At 33.7% G+C, this 26,495-nt stretch overlaps 1 protein-coding gene across 3 annotated transcripts in view; it reads left to right on the forward strand.

Annotated features, from left to right (window-relative positions):
• The window catches only part of CSMD1 (CUB and Sushi multiple domains 1), a 2,222,584-nt gene that overhangs the window by 1,734,288 nt on the left and 461,801 nt on the right, over positions 1-26,495 (forward strand). For all 3 annotated transcript variants that reach the window (XM_037812751.1, XM_037812753.1, XM_037812752.1), the window contains exons 17-20: positions 976-1,163; positions 9,651-9,839; positions 19,763-19,879; positions 21,805-22,020. In XM_037812751.1, the coding sequence (XP_037668679.1) occupies positions 976-1,163; positions 9,651-9,839; positions 19,763-19,879; positions 21,805-22,020 (710 nt within the window). The remainder of the gene's footprint in view (positions 1-975; positions 1,164-9,650; positions 9,840-19,762; positions 19,880-21,804; positions 22,021-26,495) is intronic.

The following is a 26,495-nucleotide window of genomic DNA, read 5'->3' on the forward strand; positions in this document are numbered from 1 at the left end:
TATCAAGTCGTCTTCCAGTTCAGCAACATTCAGTGCAAAGCATGGGGGAAATTTTTGGCTAAAAGTTACTGAGTGAGTCCCAGTCTTACAGTGAATAAGCAGCTCCCTGAGAATAAGTCAGGCACCTGGAAACCGGGTTAGCTCTTTGAGTACGAGATGGGCCAATTTAGAAAACTATTTCAGTGCCTAGAACAGTAACTTCATTGCATCAAAGTGTACCCAAGTGGCTGCAACTTTATATAAAAATAATCTAGAGCCAGATTCTCTGGAAGCATAATGTCCTTCTTGAAAGGAAAGTTAAGCACTTTTTGGAAGCTGTTTTAACTTTTTCAAATCATTAAAGCAGCACTTCATCTCTGAAAGTAGCAGTATGCTTAAATTATTATAGTGTCCTTAAAGTGTTAATATAGTTTAAAAAGACACAAGATCTTTTTTTTTTTTCCTGAAGGATATTTAAAATATTGTCATATATTTTGAATTACCCTTCCATTGGAAGAGATCATTTCAATTCAGTATGCCTTGTTTAAAGATCACCCATACTCAAGTTAAACAGAGCATTTTGAAAAATAGTACGAAAATGCACAATAATTGATGCTTCACTAATTGAGAATTTCCCATTTATTTGTTTGTTTGTTTTGCTTGTTTCTTTGTCAAAAGTAATCTAATTCACAGTTTTGTTTTTTGTTTTGTTTTGTTTTGTTTTCAATTTGGGGCTGAATAACCGTTCCCTTTTGCATTCATGCTGTTATAGGGGAGAGAATTAGGAAAGAAGGGGGGATCTAAGATGCGTTTTCTTCCAAAAAAATGTACTGTCTTTAAATATTATATATCCTTAAATTTAAAAACATTTATAATTTTAAATAGTCTATTTATATTGATACACATGACTTTTTTAAATTAAGGAACGTATTTTGAGAGTCTCGTAAGCTAATGTGGTTTTGAATTTCTCTTCTCACTTGATACATATAATTGCAGATTTCAGACTGAAGTCAATTATGACACTCTAGAAGTCAGAGATGGGCCAGCTAATTCATCCCCACTGATTGGAGAGTACCATGGCACACAAGCACCACAGTTTCTCATTAGTACAGGAAATTTCATGTACCTGCTTTTTACCACAGACAATAGCCGTTCCAGCGTTGGTTTCCTCATTCACTATGAAAGTAAGTCAGCTTCTTCAATTTCCACCTAAGGCTGTGTATTATAGATGTTAGAATTGAAGATATATGTTCCTATTTTCTAGCATGCAGATAACACTGCTGATTTATTGATGCTATCTGACTCTGTCAGAACTTTATCCTACAATTGTAGGAACTTTCTTTTATTAATGACAGGAACATGGGGATTTTTACTTTAAACTCTCAAAACATCTATTAGTTGTCTATCATAAAGTGAAATAAAGTAAATAAAACATTTTAAATGTGTTCTTCTATTGCATAATGTAATATTTATACCGTATTTATAATATACTATTAGTAGATATATCTAGTTGTCAAAAGGGATATAGATCATCACTGAAATTATATTTATTAAGCTCTCTGTGGTTCTTATCTGTTAGTTCATATAAACAAATTTCGCCATGTAGTGAGCATGTAGTAAGAGAGGAAAAACAATTAAAATGAAGCTAAACATTACCAAATGTCCAATCTTGTTAAAATATTTTAACCAGTGCTAAAAATATTTAAAATCAGTTGTTAAAAAATTATAAGGAAATATATTTTGCAAGACAGTCCCAACTTTAAGTAGTCCTTCCCATTTTTTATTTCCAGAAGTCCAAATCGGCCTCTTAGTTTTAGTTACTGAAGTTATAAATTCAAGCTATTATATGATTTTACAATCATATATATGAAAGTTCATTTCTAGGATATAGCTGAGAGTGAGTCCCCCTAGAAATACACTTTTAACACTAGCTTATTTAAAAGAAAAATGTAAATATTCTTCTCCCTGTTTCAAAATGCTTCCTTTTCAGAGTAGTATGAAAGAAGGGTTATGAATAGAGGTTAACACATGAGCTGAAGGAATGCAAGATTTACTTGCAGGTTTTTATAGTTGTTCTTTTTCAAAAACTTACCCTAACAACAAACAAGATGAATATTTAATATTATTTTAGCAGTATGTTATATATATGTATATTCTGGTGCATACAATTTTACAAAATTCATGAATGAGAACTTACCTAATATGTTGGATTTTAATTATATATAAATATTTTAAAAAAATTTTCTTGCCCCCTTTTCCCCAAATCATCTCCTGCTCATCATGTTAACCATTGTCTAACCCTTATCAGCAAAATCTAATTAATAATTTGCTATATATAATTATCTATACTTTTCCATGCTCATATAATTATATATAATTATATATGTGTAAATACACGTGTAGGGTTATGTGTATTTTTCAATTAAAAGTGGTATCATGCTCATATTCTTAATCTTATATGTCTCAGTCAAAATTATCACTTGTAAATCTATTCAAAGCATTATTTTGCTCTAAATCTATTTAACAACCACAGAATATCATAATATGGATATAAAATAATTAATCCAGTCACTGTCCTGTTGATGGTGTTCATTTTGCTTAAAACAAAAAAACTCATTTGATGATGTTATGGCACAGTTTATCAGTTAGGCAAGTACAGTATGTTAAACAGTAAATTAATCTAACCAGAAACGCTTGCTGATGTTTAAAATTAATGGTATTGGAATGTTTTTGTACCACATACAATATAGAAACTACCTTGGTATATTTTTGGAAGATGTACTGCTCTAGAAACTTGGGTCACATAAAATTAGTAATATGAATACAATGAAATATCTAGACACAATCCAGATAAGCTCCCTGTTACTTCTTTATTAGAGAAGTTGTACTTTTACAGAAAAATCATTAAGAAATTAGAGTTCCCATATATCCTCTAATCATTTCCCATATACCCTCCCTTAGTATAACACCTTGCATTAATATGTTACCTTTGTTATAATTGATGAAAGAATATTATTAGAATTGAATTTTTAATTATAGTCCATAGTGTACATTAGGATACACTGTTGTGCAGTTACTCTAATAACATATATTCAACCTAAAATTTCTCCTTTTAACCACATTATTATTCAATCAAACATTCCTAGGTTACTTGAAATCTAATTGTTTCCATTCAAAATGACCACAGAACCTTTTTATTTCAAGAGAGACTTCTTTACTTTTGGGTGGTTGACTAGCCCTAACAAGTCATCAATTCATCCCATTTTTTGCCTCAAGTAGCCCAAATAAAATTTTACCTGTACACTCATGGGAAACGTTCTCAGAGCTATAAATGTTGTCTGTATATTACTGACAGTAAGAAAACTGATTAATGGCCTAAAGGTTAAATCCAAATTTAAACCTATTATTAGTTATATTTGTCTAGACAGCAAGAAAGCTGATTAATGACCTAGAGGTTAAATCCAAATTTAAACCTATTATTAGTTATGTTTCATAAAGGTGCACCATGCTTTTCAGAGTAAAATTATTAAAGCAAAGTTTAAAAACCAGATAATTTCATTTTTCATTCTTTTTAAATTTACTTATGTTATCATTTTTCTTTGTTATAAAACATATATACAAATTACAATCCTATGAATTTAAAACCTTATAAAATTACTAAGCATTGAGCATGTAGGTAACCCCTTCCTTTTTAAGTCTAGAATTACTTGACTTTAGATATATAGGTAGATGAAATTTAAGAGAAGAAATACTTTCAAGTACTGCTAAATTCTAGAAGAGTGTTTTCCTCTCCTCCCCTTTCCCTCTCCTTTCCTCTCCCTCTCTCTTGTTTTTGTAGTTATAGATTATTTTGCCTATTTCTAGAACTCTTTGAGAAAATATGTTCTAAAGTCAATATGCAGGCACTAGAAACTAATTTCATTTGCTCATCTAACTCATTTAGATAAATGGTTTGTCCTTATTCATTCTTTCTTAAAAATCAAGTATAATAGGAAGTTCGCAAGTTCCTTTTTAGTTTATCCTCACTTATATAATTTAATATGTAGATAATTCTAGCAATACTCTTAATAACAATGTTTTAAGAATTGCTAGATTATATTTAAGTGTTCTTTTTATCTAGTCTATGCTTAAAAGTAGAGTTGAGCCTTGTAGTAAGGCACACTTCCACAACATGCAGTGATCTCTTAGAGAGGAATGCTGTTTGCCATTTTTCTTTCTTTGCACTGGTAAGTAGAAGAACAAGCCATCACCAAGATGATCCCTTTGTATTAGAATGATAATTGTGTGTTATAAATTTCTGATCCCTCTAGGAGTCTAGAAATCCTTCTCATACTTACTTTATTGGAAAAACAGGGAGCCAGCTCTATCATTTTAGAAGAGGGCAAAGCTCTACAACTGTTGGGGAAAAATAACAAGTTTTCATATAATATCAAACTTTCAAGTTTTTCTTTGGAATAAAACATATATACAAATTACAATCCTATGAATTTAAAACCTTATAAAATTACTAAGCATTGAGCATGTAGGTAACCCCTTCCTTTTTAAGTCTAGAATTACTTGACTTTAGATATATAGGTAGATGAAATTTAAGAGGAGAAATACTTTCAAGTACTGCTAAATTCTAGAAGAGTGTTTTCCTCTCCTCCCCTCTTTCCGCCTCCTTGCCCTATTTAGACCAAGGGTTTAGGAAAACACATACACACACGCACGTGTAAATGTCTCTGGTCTAAACATACCCCCATACTTTCACATTGTGAATTTCAATATTCTTTCCAGAATGTCCCAAACCACTTTTTGTGCATTCGTGTGGGTTAAGACATTGAAAATACATTGAAAAATATATGTATAATCTCTGAAGGGCATCCCACTGAAACTTTGTTATCACTTCAATTTATTTATCAAAAGCGATGTAAGAGAAACAAAGATATAAGCAGAAGCAAATGAAACAGAGGATGTGCCTTTTTTTTTTTTTAACAAGAAAATTAGAAAAGATCTGAGTACCGGTTCAGATGTTCTGGGTTGCTCTATCTGGGGTAGTATATAAACATAAGTACTTCTACAGAGCTCCATAACTGAGTCAGATGGTCATCCCTATATAAAAAGCATGCTGAAGGGGCAGTGTTTCTCAAAGTTTAATGTTCATTAGTACTCGCCTGGGACTTCAGTAAAATGTAGACTCTTAAGCCCAAACTCCAGATATTCTAATTCAGGAAGCCTATGGTGAAGACCAGAAATTTGGATTTTTCATCAAGTCCTCAAGGTGATACTAAATGAGGTGGGGTGCAGACGCCAGCCCAGTGCCTGGGTCTGCCTGAACGGGCCATGACAAGAGCAGGACTTAAGCTGGGGTTTAAGAGAGACAGTGAACCTACTGTCAGATAGGAAGTGAGGAGGAGCCGGAGGAGCAGCAGAGGTAATGGAAAAGTAATTATATTATGAAATCCTCAAATAAATGTTTATTAAAACAAATGAGGGAGAGAAGCAGAGAGAGATAGGGAAAAGAGAAAAGCACGGAACAGACAAAAATTACCAACTCGTTTATAATTTAGGATATTTCTAGTACCTGTGGAGGAAATATGTTCTGCAGCCAATATGCAGGCAGTATAAAATAATTATACTTGCTCATCCAATACATTTTTTTAAATGGGTGCTCTATGGTATGCGAATGATTTATGTTATATTTTTTGCTATTTAAAAATAATAATATTACCCTTTTCTCATTTGTCTTTTTACACAAATGGTTGAAAATTTTAAACTTCCCTTGCTTTACAAAATTATTGATGCCTTCCTTTCATACCCAAAGAGACACTTTGTAGAAATAGCAGCCATATTGTATTCAAGGTTGACTTATTTTTGCAGTGATGCCATAAGATAATAAGAACTAACATAAACAGCATTAACTTCAGAACTTTTTCTGAACTGTGTGAAAAAGAATTGAGCTATGTACCTATAATTGTAGTTCTGTTTTGTCTGCTGAATATTATGAATCATCACTATCATAAATATAGTGTCTAATTACAATTTACCCTTTTAGTACTCTATAACAAATGTGGCACAGTTTCTTTATATAATGGTAATTGCATTGTCCCTCCAGAATAATTTCAATGCCATAATTTTATGGGGAATTGCAAAATACATGGAATTCTAAAGTTTTCCATTTAATATTTAGAATGTTTCTTGGAAATCCTTATAAAACATACTTTTAATAGTATTTCAAGAAAGAAAGAAGAAAAAAATCACTACATATATATATATTTTTTAAAGTTTGATAGTGAAAAGAGTATGTCTTTATGTTTTGTGTGTATGCAGTTTTCCTCAGATGTGACTTTTCTTATGACCATAAAGAGAAATTAGTCAAGACGTAATGGTAACACACACACAAGGGCGAGAGAGAGAGAGAGAGAAATAGGCAGACCAGGGTTTAGGTTGGAATCTCGGTAGATAATTTAATATTCAAAATGTGCTTAATTTCTTTGCCTGTTTCCACATCAGTAAAATGGGACTTGTAACTTCTATTTCAAAACCTTTAGGAGGAAATGAAAAGTAAAGGCCCTTAAGTTTAGCCTGTAAAAGATCCTCATTCAAAATAGTTCTTTTCCATGAACTAGAACTTTTATAAAGGCAAATATTTTAGACAGAATGTCTTTGTATCAACTGTACATTAATATAAACTGCACATGGATATTTGAGAAATAATCAACTTCCTTTATTTGCTGAACTGCAAACTTATTCAGTCATTATTTTACAAAAGCCACATGAAAATATATTCATATAATTTCTACCAAAAAATGTATTTACATTAAGTTTCTAGTAAACAATTGAAACAGAATCTGATGTATTCACTGTTTCAATAAAATACATTGATCCCTTGTTTTGTTGTCAGTGCTTTATTCTTACATTATCTAAAACCATAATTCTTATTATTGTGATTGGCAGCAGTGCAGTGAGTGTATCACAGAAAACCATTTAATGAAATGGAATATTCTAGTTAACATTTTTTCGCCAGATACCTGGAAACTAATCCATTTCTTTAGTGACGTTTCTTAAGTCAAGGGCCATTATTTGAGGGAAATCTTGTCTTGACTTGGATATGACAGAAACAGTCAGCCAGTATGAAGTTCCAACTGTGTACATGACCTAAATATATATGTACAATCTGTGGGGTGTTATAAAAGGAGCCATGAAACTGATTTAGATTGTGTGTGTGTGTGTGTGTGTGTGTTTTGAGATGAGCGAGGTAGCTGGACTGATGGATTTCGAGATGTCTAGATGATTGTGGCAGAAACCCCCTCTCAGGCAGGATTGAAGAGTGGTTGATCATCACTGCCCTACTTTCTAAAAAAGTTGTGGCAGTTATATCCTTTTGTTTAGGGTAATAGGTATGTATTAGTTTTCAGGAAATTAGGTATAATGTTAAGAAATAATACTTGGGAAGAGATGTTACTATATATTATTTCTTTTTCTCTCCAATTTTTTCTTTGAACATTTCACTAAGATAGTCTTCACTATTGTTTTCACATGTTGGATTGGCTGTCTTGCATGTATGTTCTTGTGCCTATTGGATCACCTTTTTATCTAAACAATTGGCAAATATTTTTTAGTCTTAGAAAGTCATTCCTAGATTGTATTTTATGTCTTTGACTTTGTAAGGGAAGGTATAGTTATTACTTTCAGCTTTCAAACTAGTAATACATATAATGATCAGAAATAATAAAACAAAGATCACCTTTAGAGACTAAACTGTGCAGATACTCATTTTATTTAATGATTATTAATTACAGTTTAGATTATAATTTGAATGTCTCTAAACATTACTGAGTGTGATATATATAGCAACTTCAAAGTATTTTAAAAAAAATACATAAATATTACAATGCAACTCCTTCCCTTATTCTCATTTCTATCTTTGAAATGTATATTATTCTAAAAAGAAAGAGAAATGAGAGAGACAGAAAAATGAATCTCTTATGACATGTTCCTAATTACTTGACTTTATATAGCACTTAATTTTTCACATCTTTTAGCATAGGCTAATTGTAGCTATCTCAAAAGTGGCTGACTGAAGTGCAAATTTGAAAATTGTATGGATTTATGGAATGCAGTTTTAGAAAATCAGCTCTAGTGCAGTTTTTTTTTTTAATGTAATTTTATTGAGATATATTCACACACTATGCATCCCATCCAAAGTGTACAATCACTGGCTCGCAGTATCATCACATAGTTGTATATATATCCTCATGATCAATTTTAGAACATTTCCATTATTCCAGAAAAGAAATTGAAATAAAAAAGAAAACCCGAATCCTTCCATACCCCTTATTCCCCCATATTATTGATCCATAGTATTGGTATGGTATATTTGTTACAGCTGATGAAACAGTATTAAAATATTACTATTAACTATAGTCCATAGTCTGCAATAGGTTTATTTTCCCCATACACCCCTCTATTATTAACTCCTTGTAATAGTGTTGTACATTTTCTCTAGCTCATGAAAAAGCTTTTTTATATTTGTACATTTAATCACGGACATTGTCCACGACAAGATTCCCTGTGTTATACATTCCCATGTTTTAACCTTCACCTTTCCTTCTGCTGACATACATGACTCTAAACTTCCCCTTTCCACCATATTCACACAACATTCAGCACTGTTAATTATTCTCACAATAACGTGCTGCCATCACCTCTGTCCATTTCCAAACATTTACAGATTAACTTTTTTTTTTTATCTTCATTCCATTGAGATACATTCACACACCACGCAGTCATACAAAACAAATCGTACTCTCGATTGTTCACAGCACCACCACACAGTTGCACACCCATCACCCAAATCAATCCCCGACACCCCCACCAGCACACACACAAAAACAACAAGAACAACAATTAGAGTGAAAAAGAGCAACTGAAGCAAAAAAGAACACTGGGCACCTTCATCTGCCTGTCTCCCTCCCCCATTCCTCCACTCATCCATCCACAAACCAGACAAAGTGGAGTGTGGTCCTCACGGCCCTCCCAAACCCACCGTCACTCCCCACAAGCCACACTTTTATACAACTGTCCTTGAGATTCATGGGCTCTGGGCTGCAGCCCGACAGTTTCAGGTATCCACCACCAGTCTAGTGCAGTTTTAAATTGCTTATATGTGTATGTGCTTATACACGTATTTGCTTATGTGTATGTGCTTGGGCATAAGTATACACATATTTGCTTATGTGTATGTGCTTGGGCATAAGTATGCATATACATGAATGTTGAAAGACGACTGCCAAATCTAACTAAATGTTAAAAGACGACTGCCAAAATCTAACTGGAACACAAAATCTAAAATAAAAGTAAGGGGGAAGGGATATAGATACAAATAGATTTCATTTAACATAGTACATTATTGTTCAAATGAAGAAAAGTAAAAATCAGAGGTCAATGATTTATGCAAGCTTTACTACTTAGCTAATATCTGGTAAATAGTGTAACAATGTAAATCTCTCTACAGAGAAAGAGGACCAATATTTGACACATTGGTTTTTACATTAACGGATTGTAAAATTCACTTGACTAATTTTCTAGGTCTGATGATGTGTAGGAATATATCTCATATATTATGGCATTAATATTTTTTCTTTTCTACGAGCCAGACAGGTCCTTATATACTGTTTCTGTGCATTTAGGTGTGACTTTAGAGTCAGATTCTTGCCTTGATCCAGGAATTCCTGTGAATGGTCGTCGTCATGGCAATAATTTTGGCATCAGGTCTACGGTGACTTTCAGCTGTCATCCAGGATATACGCTAAGTGATGATGAGCCCCTTGTCTGTGAGAGGAACCACCAATGGAACCATGCATTACCTAGCTGTGATGGTAGGTGGAGCTCAACAAGACAATAAATCATAAAGACATTCAGAGAGAGTGTAAATATTTAAATAATTTTGATGATACGTGTATTTTTTGGAGATGGTATAATATGACTAAAATGTTTCTATTACACTTTAAAAATTTGTTGTTGTTTGAAGCTTGAGATTCACCTAGAAGTTTTTCTTTTTTATTAGGTACAGCATCTGTTTAGAAATGAAGAATGAAAGATTATGGACTTTCCTTCAACTTTATCCCCAAACACTCAAACTTATATAGCTTAGTTATACACATACTTTTACATGCAACATTCATTGAAGATAGCATGTGAGACAAAATCGTTAGTATGCATTTCCAAGATTGTCAGACCTGATTTTCCTCTAAACCAGTCCAAGCCTCAAACAGCTTTCTTGGATCTGCACAACTCTGTCTTTAGTTCTCTCTGCTTCTTAATCTCTAGTAGAGCACTATCCCCAGGAGCACTTATTCTGGATCCAAGAGTTCTCAGGAGATCTCCAAGTGCTTTCTTGTGATATGATCCATTATCCTTGCCCTACACAGATCTGCTCTTAGAAATCTCAAAAATGAATGCTATTTTTGATCACTATGTGTTATTATATTGCTGAACTCTATACTATGAAATATATAGTCATAATAAAAAGTTGGGTAAATATGCTATTTGTGATCATTTGTACAAAACTCTGGGCATTGTGCCTTCAATTGACTACGGATATAACCCCATTGTAACATTGCTTCTGTGGAAAGAGAAAAAGAAAGATATGCATTGTTTTCATTTTCAGTACTTTTTATAGACTACTCATTTTTTATAACCTGATATATTTCATTCATAAAATGCTTTGAATTCTTTAAAATGATGCACCATAATTAGCAAGTTTTATTATAGGACAATTATGTTTAGGTGCAGACCACTCATTATCTTTGAACTTAGTCATCAGAGAACTAATCCAAATGATACTTTGTACTTTGGGAGAAAATGTGAAAAATACATGTAGGCAGTAACAGAAATGATGCAGACTATCTCCAGAAGTGTTCAACATCCACAAAAACATAAGCGTGGGAATGCTAGATTCTGGGCAAAAAGAAAATGCAGGTGGAAGATGAGCTCTGAATCAGTAAGACTGTCATTTAAGTGGGTACAGAAGGAGATGCGATGGATATGATCCATTAGTCATGCAAGGCAAGGGGTAAATGTCACTGGGGAGAGAGTCCTAGATATATGTTCTTACGTTTACTTTTCTAAAAATAGATCTGAACGTGTTCCTTTTTTACAATAAATTAACAGAGGAGTTTTTCTTCTCCTGTTATAATAGGTTATAATTCTATTATAGCAACTACTTGTATCTATAGCTGTATCATATCTATATTTATATCTACCCTATCTATATCTATCTATGTATATTGACTATATATGAACTCCCTTTGCCTAGGAAAAATCTTGTGAGCACCAATATAATTTTCACATTTTATTGATATTATTTTACTATTTACAAATCTCATATGAGATCATTAGTGTTATAGATATATGTATTGTAGTGGAATAAATGTAAGGAATTTAGAGGATTGTCAAATGTATATTCATAATTCCCTATATATTTTAAGATGATAATAGGAAGTGCCAGAAATTATCTGGTGCTATTTTTCCTTTTAAATGAGTGTGCAACCTGAATTATTAATCTCCAGCCCCCACATTTTCCTCACATGAGGAATTGTTAGAGCCAATTTCTTCACTTCCAAGTAAATGAGAAGAAGTGAAGACTTCTGAACAGTAGTTATACCTCAATTTTCCTAGAAAGATATTTCTCCTCAATTTTATACTTATGTTAGACTAAATTGTGCAATAATAAACCACCTAAATAAACAGAGAACCATAATATGAATTAATTTACCTCTAGAAAACACAATAATTAACAGTAAATTATTATTTAAAGAAAATGACAACTTCCTTACTACCAGAACTATTATTTAAAATTGTCCGGAAGAATCTAGCCAATACAATAATTTAAAAAATTGTATGTGTTATAACTTCTTTTTTTAGAAAGAGATGATAATTAATTTTTGAAATAATAAGAGCAATAAGATGGTGGCAAAAGAAATATATTAAAACACATTTTAAAAAAACAAACTAAAATCTGGTCAGGAATAAATCTAACAAGAATAAAACACAAAACAATACCTCAAATAGGGATATATATTATGATTCTAGATGAGAATAATCAAATTTAAAACATATGAAATTTCTCCAAATAAAGTTTAAATTTGATAAAATCTAATTAAAATTAATGGGATATTCAATAGAAATTTATAAGCATTTAAAAATTGTCTGGAAGAGTAAAGATTGCAAATATCTAGGAAATATATGTATTTTTAAGAATGATAAGGTATGACTATGCCATCTGGTATCAAAGCATACCAGAAATTAATGATAGTTGAAGCAAATGGAATTGGTGCAGAAATACACAAATAGATTAGTGGTACAACATTGGGACTCTAGTAACAATATGCCTACTTAGAAATTGAATTCATTTTTAATTTTTTTAATAACAGCTTTATTAAGATATGATTCACCCATTTAAAGCACATTTTATCACCTCAAAAAGAAACCCTTCAACTATATGACGACATTGTGAGCCACTGATTTTATACTTGGGATGGATTATATGGTGTGTGAAAATATCTCAATAAAATTGCATTTAGGAAAAAAAAAAGAAGCTCTTTTCCATTTACCCCTCTCATAAACTTCCCCCTCCAAATGTTACCATTATCTTGACATTATAGCAGAACATACACTTTTGTGTCTGGCTTCTTTCACTTGACCTTGTATATGCAAGATTCATTCTTGTTATGGAAATTAGTTGTATTTCATTCATTTTCAATCTATGTTATTTCACTGCATACGTGTACCATGATTTTTAAATTCCATTTTACTGTTTATGAACATTTGAGTCATTTCCAGTTTGAAGCACATTTTCCACGTGTTTATTGGCCATTTGGAAATTTGATTTTTGTGGTTGTTTTATTTTCCTTAAGTGCCTATTTGTTTCTTTTGCTTAATTTATGTTAGGTCATATGCCTTTTTCTTCTTGAATTATTGGAATTACTTATATATTTGGATACAGTTCCTTTGCTGGATCTAAACATTGCAAATAGTTTCTTTCACTCTGTATTTGGTTTTTCCATGTCATCAAAAGGATGCCAATGTTTACAAATCAGCTCACATCCACAGGACCAGGGGTTAGAACTTGAACCTGACTTTGTGGGGGACGTGATTTAGTCCATAACAGTGTGGTAGGAGGTAAGAGTGCCCATATTCATTTTTCTCCCAATGTGGGTATCCAGATGAGCCTACATCATTTTTTCATAAGACCATCCTTTCTCCACTGCACTGCACTGTCATTTTTGTAATGCATCAAAAAACCTTTTATACGTGGGTCATTTCTTTGATACTTTTGCTTTGCCTATTGAGAAATTTTAGTTTTTAAATGTTGGAAAGCCTTCTAAAAATCTAGAAACAAATAAATGGAAAACCACCAGTAAGTTTTGCAACAGAACAATTTAAAATTCTTCTATTAAAATATATAAAAAGGTATTTGGGGTCAGATTATAGAAAATAACTACTCTATCTATATAATATCCATATATAATAATATCCTAAAATTGATAAGAGAAGAAAATCAACAACAAAATTAAGCCAAAAGATCTACAAGGAAAACATAAACATAGGCAATTCACAGAATATACACAAAAGGCCAATAAATGTTTTAAAATATGTCCACTCTGACAGAGAAATACAAATAAAACATGATAATCTCCTTCTCCTGTTGGATTTCATAAAAATAAAAAGGACAAAAGTAGTCTAGATCACTGAAGGATTAAGGAACTGCATACAAATTACGCACTATTATTAGGAAAATGAAATGATACACTAGTTTCGGAGGAAAAAAAACAGGAAGTTACAGACTAAAACATGGTATGTGTGCATATAAACATATATACAATTACAGATACAAACACAGTGTACACAGTGACGATAAATGGATAGTCTAAAACTTAACTGTAATGCTTTTCCTCTTGGCAGATGAGTAGGCTATAGTGGAGGGTGAAGAGAGACTTAGTTTTTAACTTTACATTTTTTTGATATTATTTGAGGTTTATTACCATGTTTTATTTTTGGAAAAAAAATTAAAAATTACCTATATGAATACTAGATACATCTTAAAAGCACCCTAGCTACTGGATTAATTAAAGACCTGTAAAACCTGAACGTGTCATAAATAGTTTGCAAATATTTGCTATATTTTAAGAGTATTATATTAAAAACAATTATAACAAGATCACTAACTCTAAAATAATCATTATTCATGCATAACTGTCAATTGATATATTTTATAAATTAAGTCCAATATTTGCAATAAAATTAACTGATTGTGAATAATTTTATTTGAATAATTATGTGACATGCAAATATCTATGATTTTATTGAATGCCTTTGTGTAGGTTTAATATTTTATTTATTTTGAGAATAGAGATAAAATGGAATTTAGAAATGGGACATATTTAGAAATGGAACAGCTCTCTTTTTCACATTTTTATTTGTGGTGAGTTAGCTGAACAGTAATAAGTTGGGGTTTCCCAACTTATCTTAATTGCAGAATTGCACTCACAGCCATGGAAGTTTGGAAATGTGAAATCCTTTGATGATAATTGAAACACCCAGTGGTGTTTAAAGATAGCACTTTGAGCTGTATGGAAGACACCTGATAGTCATCAAATTATCTAAGCTCTTGATTTTGTAAAGACAACTGACAGATGTGAGAGATTTTGTCTGCTCCATTTGAGATGTGTAATTTCAATTTTGAATTGGATTCTTCTCAAAATGGACATGTGTTTTAAAATGCTCTCCATGAATTCTAGATTTAACATTGGTAACTCACATTTTTAAAAATTCAGTATATAACTAATATTATTTTCAACTTCTGTCCAGCAGGCCACCTAGGCAGACTTATTGATTCATGGTCTTGCTCTCTTCTTTCCAAACACACACAGTATTTAGTCCCTTTCCATGAATCTGTGTACTACATTATCTGAATCATTCTCATCCTCCTAGATCAGGTTCTGTTCATCCTTCCCTGGAATTCTCCTGGAAGTGCTGCAAGTCATCATGAGCATCACTAAATTTTCTGACCTCCAGTTGTCCTTATATGTAGTTCCATAAAGTTTAGCGCTAAGCTTATTATAATTACACACACACACACACACACACACACACACAGATTTGTACATACATCAATACAGTCTCTGCAGTTTGATTCAAAGCTCCTAGGGGTTAGAAATTGAGGAAGAACTCATCGAGAATGAAATACTTGAACTGATTTTCAAGTATTGAGTAGAATTTCTCTAAGTAGCCCAAATGTGAAGAGGCATTCCAGGCAGAAGAAATGGTCAAAATCACCAAGAATTGATAGACATGGACTAGTTTGAGAACTCCTGGAGGTTTAATAAAGCAAATCTTGTATGATTTTTGATTGCTTAATGAGATGCTATGGAGATGCCATTTATGTGTCTGGAGACTCTCATGGAAAAGAGGCACCTTACACATGTCGTCTCTTTCAGTGTCTCCCAGTTTAAATTTATGTAAATTTGAAATCTAAACTTTCTAAGGGAATTGCAAGATAATTTATTGGCTTTGTTTCATTGGAACATTTTTCAGATGCGAACAAGTTTACGGTTAAAGGGTGTTAAAAAATCTGAAAATTTTGGACAATTTTAGAGACTGATATGAGAGTTTTAGTCATAAATTATTGAACTATTTTCACTTAACTATAAGAATTGTCATCATAACCCTTTCTAATTTTAAGCAATTCATTAAACTTCATGTGTTTTTATTGCAGTAAATAGTGTATCAATAGAATAGTGAAAACTTTAAAAATCATGTCTCAAAAAAAAGAAAAAAAGAAATAAGAATAAATTATGATATTTTATATTACCATGAGGAAAGATACACTCTATCATTATATTTCATATCTCCATAGCATTGCTTCATTAAGTTTTTTCCTTTTATTTTTTTCTTTATTAGATAAATTGTTTACAGAACAATGATGCATAAAATATAGGATTCCCATATACCACCCAGTTATTAGCCCTTTGCATTGGTGTGAACATTTGTTACAATTGATGATAGCACATTTTAATAACTGTACTATTAACTACAGTACACAGTTTAATTTAGAGTTCACTGTTTTGTCTAGTGCATTTCCATGGGTTTTTAAAATCTTTATTCCTTTACAATATATACAATGTAATGTTTCCCCTTTTAATCACGTTCAGATAAATATTTCAGTGCTGTTAATTACATTCACAATGTTGTGCTACCATTTCTTAGCTTCTCTTTACTCTCTTCAAAATATCTCTTCCTTTTATCCTCTCATGGAGGACTCCAGCAAGGGGATGAAGACCCACCTTGAATGGGCTAGGTCACGTCTCCATGGAAACAGTCTAATCAAAAGTTCCCACCCACAATAGGTCTGTCCTCACATAATTGGATTAAATGAACATAGGTAATCTATATTTGAGATTCTGACTCTGTGACTCACTGCTGTCTTTGTTGAGGGGGTGGGTTGAAACAAGAGCCACCCTCACAGCTGGGCCCCTAGCAATCCAAAATCCCTAATCAAAAGATGTGATCAGTGATTAGCAATGCCCATCCCTTGTATTGGGGAAGAGGATTTTCATATCCCTTGCTGTCACCAGGGAGGTAGCCAGAGGCTGAACCCCATGGCTCCTTGCCACAAGAGTGGGAAATGGGCACCAGGAGCCACCACTCAGAGAGAGCAATTTACTGTCCTTTACCATAATTTATCATTGTCTTCCTCCCACTCTTCCTTGGATGCTATTCCATGTTCTTCTGGTCTATGGACTTTAAAAATAGTTGTTTCAGATAGTTCCTGCTTGTACAGTAGTTGTCCCAGTGGAAGCCTGAGTCCTGGAGCTACCTACTCTGCCATCTTCCCCAAATTGTCTCCAATTAGTTTTTAATATGTATGCTTTAACAGAACTCAAGTTTTGAAGAAAGTAGTTCAAAGGCTTTTAATGCTGGTCTTATGAGCATAGACCTAATTGAGTAGGTCAGAGATTTTAAACTGCAGTGCCCAGGGAACCCACAGTGGGCCACAAGGGTTTCTTTGGGGGTGAAGATGGATGTCAAAACAGCAGGATTTGGGAATGCCTCATTTGCTTCAATCTGAGTGCTTCTAATTTACACCCTCCCCTTCTTTATTGTTTGGTTTCTGTTCTAGTTTGCTAATGCTGTCAGAATGCAAAACACCAGAAATGGATTGGCTTTTATAAAAGGGGATTTATTTGGTTACAAAGTTACAGTCTTAAGGCCATAAAGTGTTCATCAACAAAGGGTACCTTCACTGAAGGATGACCAATGGTGTCCGGAAAATCTCTGTTAGCTGGGAAGGCACGTGGCTGGCATCTGCTCCAGAGTTCTGGTTTCAAAATGGCTTTCTCCCAGGACATTCCTCTCCAGGCTCCAGCTTCTCTGCAAAATGTCACTCTTAGTTGCTTTTGGGGCGCTTGTCCTCTCTTAGCTTCTCTGGAGCAAGAGTCTGCTTTCAATGACTGTCTTCAAACTGCCTCTCATCTGCAGCTACTCTCTCAGCTTCTGTGCATTCTTCAAAGTGTCCTTCTTGGCTGTAGCAAGCCTGCTCCTTCTGTCTGAGCTTATATAGTGGTCCAGTAAACTATGCAAGGCCCATGCTGAATGGGCAGAGCCACACCTCCATGGAAATTATCCAATCAGAGTTATCACCCACAATGGAATGGGGCATATTTCCATGGAAACAATCGAATCCAAACGTTCCTACTTAATCCCCACTAATATTTCTGCTCCCACAAGATTGCATCAAAGAACATGGCTTTTTCTGGGGGGCATAATATATACAAACGGCATGGTTTCCATGTAAGATTTCTTTTGAAAAACATTATTCTAACCCAAATAAATAAATAGAATCCATTATTTCCAGAATGCATGAAGGGTCCATGAATAATGATGAAATGGAAGTAGTCTAATTAAGGTTTGCTGTAATCATAGGGTAAAGGCAAAAAGGTAAAGAAGAAAGAGGAAAGAAAGAAACAAACCACACACTGTATTGTATGATTTAACATTGCAATATCTTCAAGGAAGAGACAAGAGCTAGGATATCAGTTATACAATACCACCTGAAACATACTAGTCAAAGAAAGTATGAGAAGTGGAGAATAGAACTGCCATTAAGACCTGTAGGTATAAAAGAGGGAGCGATCAGAGATGACTCAAAGATAATATTCTAGGGTAACTGGCAAGCAGTTGGGAATTCAACTGTGGTCAAGAAAGCCATCAGTATTTCAAATGTAAATTTTGATCCTATAGGGGTTAAACTTAGATTGGACACAGTGAAGGAAAATGTTATCTGCCAGGATGAGAGTAAAAACGGTTGCCTTTTCCAACATCATCTCTCATGTGTAAAATCACTCAGCCTCTTTATAGTGTACATGCTTCCATGCTTCCACCCTTGCCATCTTTTAATTCAGTACACATTTAAAAATAAACTTGTTTAATCAGATTTCTCAGTTCTATGTGGCAAAAACTGAGTCTGTAAATTTGAAATTTATTGGAAGACTATGGGCAGGGACTGAGGAAGTGAGGGATGAAGGAAAAGAATGGTTGGGGTGACAGTGTTTATAAGAATCCATAGGAGGTCTCTGCACTTGACTTGAAAGACTGACAGGAACCCAAGGACCCTGCTGTGAATTGGCAGCAGAAGCTGCATCAGACATGCCATCACAGGGATAATCTGTTAACACTGTGTTGACTCTGACCTTTTCTATCCCCTCCATCCTTTTATCACCTGCTCAATATTCAACAGCCTGGGAATGAACACCTGAGTGGACGTGTGTGCATCTCTTTGCTGTGTAACCAGTTCACTGTACTCTAATCATGTAGCCTCCTTTGAATTTAAGACCAATTTAAGGTTCTTGTGCTTAGAACAAGTCATGCTTAGCTGTTGCCTTCTTTGTAAAGCATTTGCCTCCCCAACGAGAATGTAAACTCTGGAAAAACAGGGACTTGTCTTATTCACTGTTGTCTGTCCAGAACATGGAACAGTGCTTTGAAAATAGTAGTAAATTCCTTAGTCAATATTTTTGAATGGGTGAATGGATAAATGATTGAAGATAGAAGTGTCATTATGAAGATGTGAAGAAAAGTGGTTAGACAATTTACTTCAACTCTCTTGGGAAAGATATCAAAATATGTCAGCTTTTTTGTCCTTCCCTAGTTTCTGGATATCTTAGTCCTACATGTGAGATTTCTGATATAATGTAAATGGGTCTTTGATATTAGATAGGTGTTATAAATAGAACAGTAAAATTCAAAGTTATAGCCTTAAGGATAGCAAAAATAAAAATTTACTGAATGTTTTACAACTACCTAGAAAAGATGCTACAGTGCAGGAAGAAATAGATTAATGCAATTCAAATTGAATGCAGCTATATTTGTAGCTTTACTCAAATGAGAATATAGATAGACATGCCTATATATGAAGTGCTACTGAGACCAGTATCTGTAATAAAAACGCAAACTTACAGTATTCCAGCAGCTCTGTCTGTGCGCTAACTCGGGTTCTAGTTTACATGCTATGCCTGACTCTTGGTTATTTTTCCAGGTTATATACTGTTTAGGATACCTATTTATGAATTGGCATGTTATAATTGCAAGTAAAATAAAGTTTTGGTTTTGTTTTGTTTTCCAGGGACATGACATTAGATCTTTCAGTCATAGAAAATTAAATGTCCTTTTAAAATAATTCTTATGCTAGCAATCATTGTGAAACTTTAGTAGTAATATAATCTTTACTTATTATTTTAAGCCCTGTGTGGAGGCTACATCCATGGGAAGAGTGGAACAGTCCTTTCTCCTGGGTTTCCAGATTTTTATCCAAACTCTCTAAACTGTACATGGACTATTGAAGTATCTCATGGGAAGGGTAAGGATACGATGTAGATTTCAAATATGCAATTAATCAGATAAAAACTGTGAGCACAGAAAAAGTATCAGTCTGTGAACTAGTGAGATAATTAATTTCCTCACATTTATTTCAACTGTTAATTTTGATATGTTAAAAATTTGAAAATAAAAATGATCTTTAAACTATCGGTGCTACAAGCAAAAGATTCCTTATTTTGTTCTGTTATCAGATAACTTGGATGTATGCATGTGAATTTAAACTTGAAATCAGGTATAATGGTGAGAAATAGAGGAATAAATTAAATGAAATATGAATATTGATTAAATAAAAGGAAAATAAGAAATAGGCTGAACTAATTTCTATGAGAAATCTAGGATATTGTTTACATTTTATATTTGCCCAATATTATTGCATATAATAAATGGTTTATATTCACATATTCCAGGGATATTTTATGAACTGGAAATTATTCATTTTACAGATGAGTATATTGAAGACTCAGAAAACATTCATTTTGTGCTAGAAAGGTAGCTTGTAAACCTTGGATTTAAGAGTGTATGCTGGATTTCTATTTTTGGCTAAATTTCAATTTTTTAAGTAGTCTATTCAGAATTTTGATCACAAAGATATAATATAGATTTTGTTTTTCCAGATTCGAATTCAGCTTCACAATAAATTAATATATTTCATTATATACACTGTTACACTGTGCCACCAGGAATATACAATGAAGAATAACTAAGTCCTAAAGAAAATTAAGGATAAAGTATAAATAGGATTGTGAGTGACTAAGGTTTTGTAAACATAAAAATATGTATGTCATTAAATATCACCTATCATAGTAAATTTTACTCATTTTCACTATGGAAATCCAGAAATAAAACTTTGTGGATTTATTAATATGAGGAGATATATATATATGCATACATACACAAGGCAAATGAAATAATCTTTTCAAGGAAGTTTTAACTCAATGGTGTAAGTTTATATACTATACCTATCCAAGCCAAAAATTTGAGAGGATCCGTGTTTGGTGTAAGTGGGAAAGCTCTCTGGTCTAGGGCCTCAATGGGATGAATGCTCTAAGTGCCCAGGACCCTTCAAAAAGACGATTCATTATAAACATCTGTCATATTTTAGATATTATATATTCTGAAACTTTTATTTATTTTTGCTGCTTTGCCCCTTTTTCTCACATTCCTTTTTTAAAACCACCCTTTTCCACCCTATTCTCTGTATTTTCCTCTCAAACTTCAAAGTTAGGTTTACATATTAAGAAAATATATAAATACAAGACTTTCATGTCTATGACCCCAGTTGCCTATAACTTCATTACTTTTCAGCATCTGTTTGCTATAGTTAAAGTATATATGAGTCCAAAGAAAGTGTAAGAAGAATAGATACCAGATAATGCTGGTATTGTTTTCCCATGCTGGGTTTGGGGAAGGTGAGAGGCAGGGAGAAAGATAAAGGGAGAGAGAGGGAGAGAAAAGCGATTTGCTTATCAATTGGCAAAATAGTGCCACCTGGATTTTTGGCATACAACTACTAATTACAAGTAGCCCCCATGCAAAAGTGATTAGAGAATAATTATAGAAGATGCTAAACATTGAATTTAATATACTTTAATGCTATTGGATTAACTAAGAAGAAGCCAGTTGAAGTTATAGTATTTCAAGATCATTATGTTTTGGTGTGTGTGTGTGTGTGTGTGTGTGTGTGTGTGTGTGTGTGTGTGTGGCATAGACATTGAAATGGGTGCTCTAGTGTATTTTAGGTATATTTGTAATACATTTTTTTCAGTATAATAAGTTGGTTACTCATATCTTTTTACTATAAATTGTTTACAATCAAGGAGAAAGGATATGAAGTTCCTTAAAAATTCACAGGAAGTACTCATTTTTGGTTGAATCTACCAATCTGTCTCTCTCTCCATTTCTCAGGGGTGCAGATGATCTTTCACACCTTTCACCTTGAGAGTTCCCATGACTACTTACTAATCACAGAAGATGGCAGCTTTACCGAGCCCGTTGCCAGACTCACTGGATCTGTATTGCCTCATACTATCAAGGCGGGTTTGTTTGGAAATTTCACTGCCCAGCTTCGGTTTATATCGGATTTTTCAATTTCCTATGAGGGCTTCAATATCACATTTTCAGGTATGTTGGTCTATTCTGCTCTTTCTCTCCTCTGGCAATAATACTGCCACCCCACCCCCACCCCCCACCTTTTCTCTCTTTCCCTCCCTTCTTCTCTCTCTCTCTGATTATAGGTAAAATGAGAATTCATAAACATAGGTGGAAACACTTGAGGAAGAGGTTAATATTTGGAAAAACTGGGAAATTGTTAAGTGGGGTGGAAGAGGCTGAGCCTCCATGAAGGATGCAAGGATATCAGCCTGGCATCCCGGAAATCTCACTTTGCTTTACATAATTTGCAAATTCTTATCCCTGCAAAATTGTACATGTCTCTATCATCTCCTGAAATGCCTTTCTCCCTTATTTTTCTTCCTCCATTCATTCAAAATCCCTGAGGAAACTTTGCTTGTGGTGAGCCACAGTCGGGATGGGAACTGCTGCACCAATGTTACTAGTGCGTTTAGGCAATTACACTAGTTTGTATTTGTGTGATGTTTTGAAAACAAGTTTTTTTTTTTTCCCCACCCCATACTTCATAACCCAGATTTAATGTAATCTTTCTAAGATGGTCCCTAAGTCCCATAATCCCATGGGATTCCTTCTAATTTTAAACTCCCATGAGGTCCTTAATAATTTTTGATGCCCTTATGAGATTTCTTTTACAATATTTCTATATCTTATCTCCTGTACTGAAAATAAAACTCTTGATAAAGGGGATTCCATTTGCTGCATGTTGACATTACCTGCAGCACTATTCCTGTATCTGATACCTAGTCGGGGCTTAATAATTACTTTCTAAATATATATGAGCTCATTAAGAAATATAAAATATTAAATATTGTCTTAAAGAAAAAAAAATCCAGGGATTTTATGACATTCTGAACTACTTTATACTCCCTCTAATCATCATGAATTATCTTAATCTATGATTGTTGATTTTTCCTGGTATTACACTACATAAGTGGAGCTTTCAGGACTGGCTCAGATTACTTGATTTCTTGGAAATTTGCCATAATTGGCAACACTCATGAAATTGGGCACTTTATATGTCAAAGACTTAAATCTTTCTAACTCTGGTATCTATACCGCCCACCCTCCCACCCCCGCCTTTCTCTTCTCCCCTTGTTGATCTCAATTAGTATCACCATGAGATTATTCCCCTCCATTCTCACTTTCATCATAGTACAAAATGAATTTTAAAATGCACCAAAGAAAGAAAATGGCAGTGATGTAAGTTTGCAAATCTCTTTCATAGATGTTTCTCATGCATCTCTGAAATTTTAACTTATTTTACCCGTCTATTTCTTAATTCTGTTGCTCTCAGCACAGTGCTGACACTGGCTTTTGATTACCAAAAGTCAGAACACAACTCTAGATCTGACTTTCTCCTTTAATAAACTCCCTAAGAAAGAAGCAAGTGAACCACAAGAGCAAAAACAAAGCACACTTTTTTGGTCTTCAAAGCTCTTTGGTGAACTTTTAGAATATTTTCTAATGTTACAGCTAAAGTGCTAACACTTTGGGAACACTTAGAACAATTCATTTATACACAACCTATGGAAAATGATAAATTAAGCTTTGAGAAGAAATCACTTAAATGTGTCACAAGGACAGAGAGACTTTTAAACAACAGAATAACATGCCTTTGATTGCAAAGCCAGGCTTAAATTAAACATATTCTTTACATGTGCTAAAGGAATAATTTCATTTGGAGAGATTTTGTCTTGAAACTGGGCTGCGATTTCAAAGACTCTCCTAATGTGCACGATTGCCAGTGGCACTAATACAATGTAGTTCATTTTTCAACTGTCCAAATAAATAGCAACTTTATTATGCAAATGAAGAGTTTATCCTTCTGAGGACTTTTCTGATGTTTGTATAAAATGCAATTAATATTCTTTTATATTGTCCCTTTTTTCCTGGTAACCTAGTTTATTTCTAGCATTCTGAAGATTTTATTAAGCAGCATTTCCCAATTGAATTTCACAGTCAATATTTCTGCAAAAGTTAATGGAATATTGTGAGAAAAGAGTTCCATATTCAAATATGTTTAGATAGAGCTACAGACCGTCCTTACTCTATATTTGGTTTCAGCTTTGATAGATAAAAGGTTACCCTAGATACTCCAAGCTTCCTTCCACCACTCCTAATAGGATTCTACTTCTTAAATGCCAACTTGCTGTGAGTTAACATAGATTACTGATTTTTCTCTTCAAACCATGAGAACCTGGGCAACTTTTTTCCTTTGCATATGCAATTTTCCGTTCATTCAATGGCCTTTTCTTCATCCTTCACCAGACCAAACTTCTTTCATCCACGTCAAATATGATTTGTTCTACACACCTTTCTCTCTCTTTCTTAGCAGATTATTTTCCTCCTCAATTCCATACCACTATTTATATAAACAAATGATGTATTTTCCTCATTTATTTTTCTGTTTCACCATACTATGACCCCTCCTCAAATGAAGGTACTGTGTCTCTTTCATTGCTGAACCATCAGTGCCCAGGAAACAGTATAGTACATGCATTCTTCTACTATTTTTTCATTCAACAAATATTTACTGAACATCTATAATATGTCAAGCGTAATTCTAGGCTCTGGAAATATAACAGTGAAGAAAGCAAAGTACCTGGCTTCGTGGAGCCTGTATTCCAGTGGGGGAGATAGTAGTGGGAAGTGCTATGAGAAAGAATAAAACAGGTTAAAGAGATAGAGAGAAAAAATGCTGATTTATGCAGAGTTGTCAGGGAAGCTCTCTCTGATAAGCAGAAAACTACAATGAAGTGAAAGAAAAAGCCAGGGCGATATGTGGTAGAGGAGAGTGTTCTCAGCAGAAGGAAAAGCATGAAGTGTGCCAGGCAGGGTTAGGGATAAACAGGGAGGTCCATGTGGCAGGATCCCTGAAATTGAGAGAGGAAATGGTAGAGTATGAAGTTAGTGAGGTATGAAGGCAGATCATGTAAGGCTTTGTAGGTCATGTAAGTAATTTGGTTGTTAATTTTGAATGTAATGGAAAGCTATTGGAAGGATTTGAACAGAGTTTAGCATGATCTGACCTTTTCCAAAGCTCAGTCTAAGTAATATGTGGCCTTAAAACAAGAAGATTAGATAGGAGCCTGTCACACATAATCCTCGCAAGTGATGGTGGCTTAGACAAGGGTGATGGTGCTGGAGTTAGGGTGGAGCTAGGGGTAGAGCTGACCAGATTGGCTGGGACAGTATGAGTAGTAAGAAATATACAGTGGGATCAAAAATAATCTCTACATTTTTGGCCTGAGTGAACAAGAGTACCATATTTTATATGGCAAACAATTGAGTGAAGCATTTTGGGGGAAAACATATGTTTTTATTTTTGGATATTTTAGGTATGAAATGCTTATTACATACCAAGGGAGTTGCTAAGAGTCTTGATTTCAAAGGTAAGAGAGTCAAATTAGAGAAGAAAATATTTGAGTCATCTTTGTGTATGAGGGAATTAATGCATGGGGCTTGATAATCTAGGGAGTGGGTATAAATAAAAGAGAAAAAGTTCTTAGGTTTAAGCTCTGGGGCACAGCATTTTCATGTTGAGAAGATGGGAAGGATTCATACCAGCAACCTGAGAAGATGGGACCCATACCATTTCCTGAGGAGGAAAGCAGTATCCTGGAAGGCAAGAGAAGGAAACCTTTAAAGAAAGGAGGAAGTGTTCAACTGTATCAAAATCTACTTAGAACTCAAGTAAGAGAAATGAGAGTTGATCACTGTATTTGGCTTCTGGAGATCCCTGTTGTTCTGGTAAAAAAAAAAAAAAAAACTGATTAATTGGAGGGCTGTGGAAGAAAACCTGAACAGATGAGTTGAAGAGGGGCTGGGAAGAGAAGACATGAAAGTAGAAGACACACATAGCTCTTTGGAAGAGTTGGTACAAAAGATAACTGAAGAAATAGTGTGATGGCAGAGAGATTCTGAGGTCCATAGAGTGTTTTATATTCATTTGTTTGTTTGGTTTGGTTGGGTTTGTTTATATCATTCTTAAGATGGGCCCTGAGCACATGTTTTTTTTTTTTTTTTTTTTTTTATGTGGATGAGAATGAGCCAAATATTTGAGGGAGGCAAAGAAAGGGAAATGATAAGGACAAAATCCTTGAGTTAGAGAGAAGATGGACTCTTGAGACCAATACTATTTTTTAAATTCAATTTGATTGAGATATATTCACATACCATGCAGTCATCCCCAGTGTACAATTTTTCATAGCACCATAATATAGTTGTGCATTCATCACCACATTCAATTTTTGATATTTTCATTACTATACACAAAAAAGAATAAGAATAAAAGTTGAAGTGGAAAAGAACACCCAAAACATCCCATCACCCCCATCCCTCCATATTATTCATTTACTTTTTGTCCTCCTTTTTCTATTCATCTGTCCATACACTGTATTAAGGGAGTGGAGCCACAAAGTTTTCATAATCACACAATCACACAGTGCATGCTATATAATTATACA

This window comes from Choloepus didactylus, chromosome 20 (assembly GCF_015220235.1).
Source record: "Choloepus didactylus isolate mChoDid1 chromosome 20, mChoDid1.pri, whole genome shotgun sequence".
Taxonomy (NCBI): Eukaryota; Metazoa; Chordata; class Mammalia; order Pilosa; family Megalonychidae; genus Choloepus; species Choloepus didactylus.